Below are 2,500 nucleotides of genomic sequence, written 5' to 3' on the forward strand. Positions count from 1 at the left end.
AATAATATCTACAAAGCTGATTTCGTCCTTATACCCTTCATTGGCTAAAAAAACGAGGAAAACAATTGAAATACTATACAATATTCCGATGAAAAGAGTGAAATGCATCATGGACATCATCCGCTCAGCCGTTCAATTGCAAAACCCTTGTCTGAATTTTAACACAAAAAGTTTTAGTCTGCCTATTATATAAGAAGATTAAAATGGCTCCTGCCTTGTTTAAGTCTCAGATTTAAGACTATTTGACAAGTTGAGGTTAACTCAAACGCTAATTACTATACAGTCGCGGTTCATATCCCAATACAATGTTGGCATCGACAAGTCCTAGACATTGTAAATTTACTTGATATAACAAAATGAAAAGGCCAAGCGATTCAAACAATTCTATTTGCGATCCGGGTGACTGTAAAAAAGTAGACTCCCACACATTTTTTTTGTTTTTTTTTTTTTTTGTTTTTTTTTTGTTTGTTATTTTTGCATCCCTCTTCTCCTAAAATTAATGAAAGGATTTGTGAAGGACCATCATTGATCTGTTCATTCATTATGGTATCAAACCGTTTTCACGTCCGCTTCACAATACAGGTGAAAACTTATGTCCCTGAACCTAACTTGATGGTTTTGAAAAGAACTACTTATGATAAAAAATCAAAACCTTATTCATGGCATCGGAGTACGCTTAAAATTTAAAAGGTTTTTTCACTTATTTATAGGATATTTATACCGCCATCCACCCGACTAATTTTATCAGATCACATCTGCGTCAGAAATCTATTCCAATATTTTGAAAGGAGACGGTTTTTTTTATCGTGAGTAAATCCATTCTAAATTATAGGATATTCTTGCGATTCGTCTTAAATTAGGATTTTATACCAACTTGGCCTCAGGGTTAAATTGTCCCCAAGTAAAAGATCTTTCCTTTACAATTTCCTTTATTTATGAGGTTTTAAAACACTTTCCTTACTCACCTCAAACAGGTACCGTCGACGACTGGAAAGAGAACGGTACTACACCCAAGGAATCTCTTCCACAACAGGCGGCAGCAACAATATTTCGTCTCCCAGCCCACCCCTGACCTCGTCCTCAACTACATCAGGAGTGGCGGGTCTCAACATGTCCACCACGGCGGCTGGCAACAAACTGGCCAAGGAGATTCATGACGAATTCCTGACTTGTAAGATTTGTCTGGAAGGATTCAAGAACCCGAAATGTCTGGATTGCCTTCATACGTTTTGTGAGCAATGTGTTGACAACCACGTGCTAAGTGAATGCACTTACAAGAAGGTGAGTTCGAGTTAAATATTATAATTTAGTAATCTGAAGTCTTTGCTTGTTTTATTAAAATTTGCTTTTGTTTTGTTTTGTGTTTTTTTTTTTTTTTTTTTTTTTGTTTTGTTTTTTTTTTTTTGTGGGGGTGATTTTTTTTAATCTTTGCATTTTTGGTTTTGGTTTTCTTTTGGACAAATGCGAAATAGTAATGGTGCCTCATGCACATGATAAATGTACCATTTTTGGCTACTGTTTTGAAAAGAGGGCTACCCAAAACTTACATACCATTAGTATTTTCTACATAAGACTTGAGTCTTGAATTTAAATAATGATCGTCTCTACTTTTCCGTGTTTTTAACTCAAACCTTTGCATAGTTATCTGAATGAAATATTTTCAAATGTTTTGATATTTGCCATCTGCGTCCAAAAGTATAAACATTGCGTAGCCCGGACAAGATCAACAGAAAGAGTCAAAATAAGTCACAACTAATTTATTAATAAGAAACATATCTTTAGAAAAAGGGAGTTGAAGAGTAGATGACAAGAAGTGTAGTTTGTGGAGCTTACTGTGGTGAAAATGGAAGTAGGGGTACGCCTACATTGGAATATTATGCTGAGAAGGTCGAGGAAAAAGAGGGAGAAGAGGACCAGCAGTTGTATATGAAACTCATAGTCACGATAATTATTAATCTAAAACTATAATGCATCGGTTGTCGTGTGGTATGATTGTCATTGTTATTACTTAATGCGACTAAATTTGAATTAAGTAATCGACCTCTAGAAAATACCTGAAAGGAATTGACAAACCTCTTATATATTTTGTGCTCTGTGCATCCCAAACTGCCTCCTAAAAGCGATTTAATAATGATCCATATAACCATTTTGATTTGGTCTTTTAGTCTCACATTACAAGAAATCGACTTGTGAATTCAATGTCGAATTAAAGTCCTTGAATAGTTTCTTGACTTTAATATAGTCATTAACCAATTTAAAATCACAAAAACATCTTTTATTTATATTCTTTCTCCTTTTCCAACAGTATTCTGACTACCGTGAATTCACTTGTCCTCTATGTCGCAAAAGAACTCAACTCCCGGTCGGAGGTGTGAAGAAGTTGCCCGACAACTTTCTCGTTTCCAGTCTAGGAGAGGTCGTGGCCCGCCAGAAACCAAGCAAATTCCCCTTTTGCGACATATGCAAACTGATAAACAGAAAACACAGAGAAGCAACCAGC

At 35.5% G+C, this 2,500-nt stretch overlaps 1 protein-coding gene across 24 annotated transcripts in view; it reads left to right on the plus strand.

The window, feature by feature from the left end:
• Positions 1-2,500, plus strand: part of LOC144968837 (E3 ubiquitin-protein ligase TRIM45-like) — a 98,869-nt gene that overhangs the window by 69,173 nt on the left and 27,196 nt on the right. For all 24 annotated transcript variants that reach the window (XR_013644662.1, XR_013644663.1, XR_013644665.1 and 21 more), the window contains 2 exons: positions 975-1,281; positions 2,306-2,500. The exon at positions 2,306-2,500 is cut by the window's right edge and continues 63 nt beyond it. Coding sequence is in view for 15 of the 24 variants with exons in the window: in XM_078907562.1 (XP_078763688.1) it covers positions 975-1,281; positions 2,306-2,500 (502 nt within the window). In the remaining 9 variants the exon portion in view is untranslated. The remainder of the gene's footprint in view (positions 1-974; positions 1,282-2,305) is intronic.

Source organism: Berghia stephanieae, chromosome 3, assembly GCF_034508935.2.
Source record: "Berghia stephanieae isolate SIO BIC M18660-M18661 chromosome 3, UCSD_Bste_1.3, whole genome shotgun sequence".
In the NCBI taxonomy this organism is placed as follows: Eukaryota; Metazoa; Mollusca; class Gastropoda; order Nudibranchia; family Aeolidiidae; genus Berghia; species Berghia stephanieae.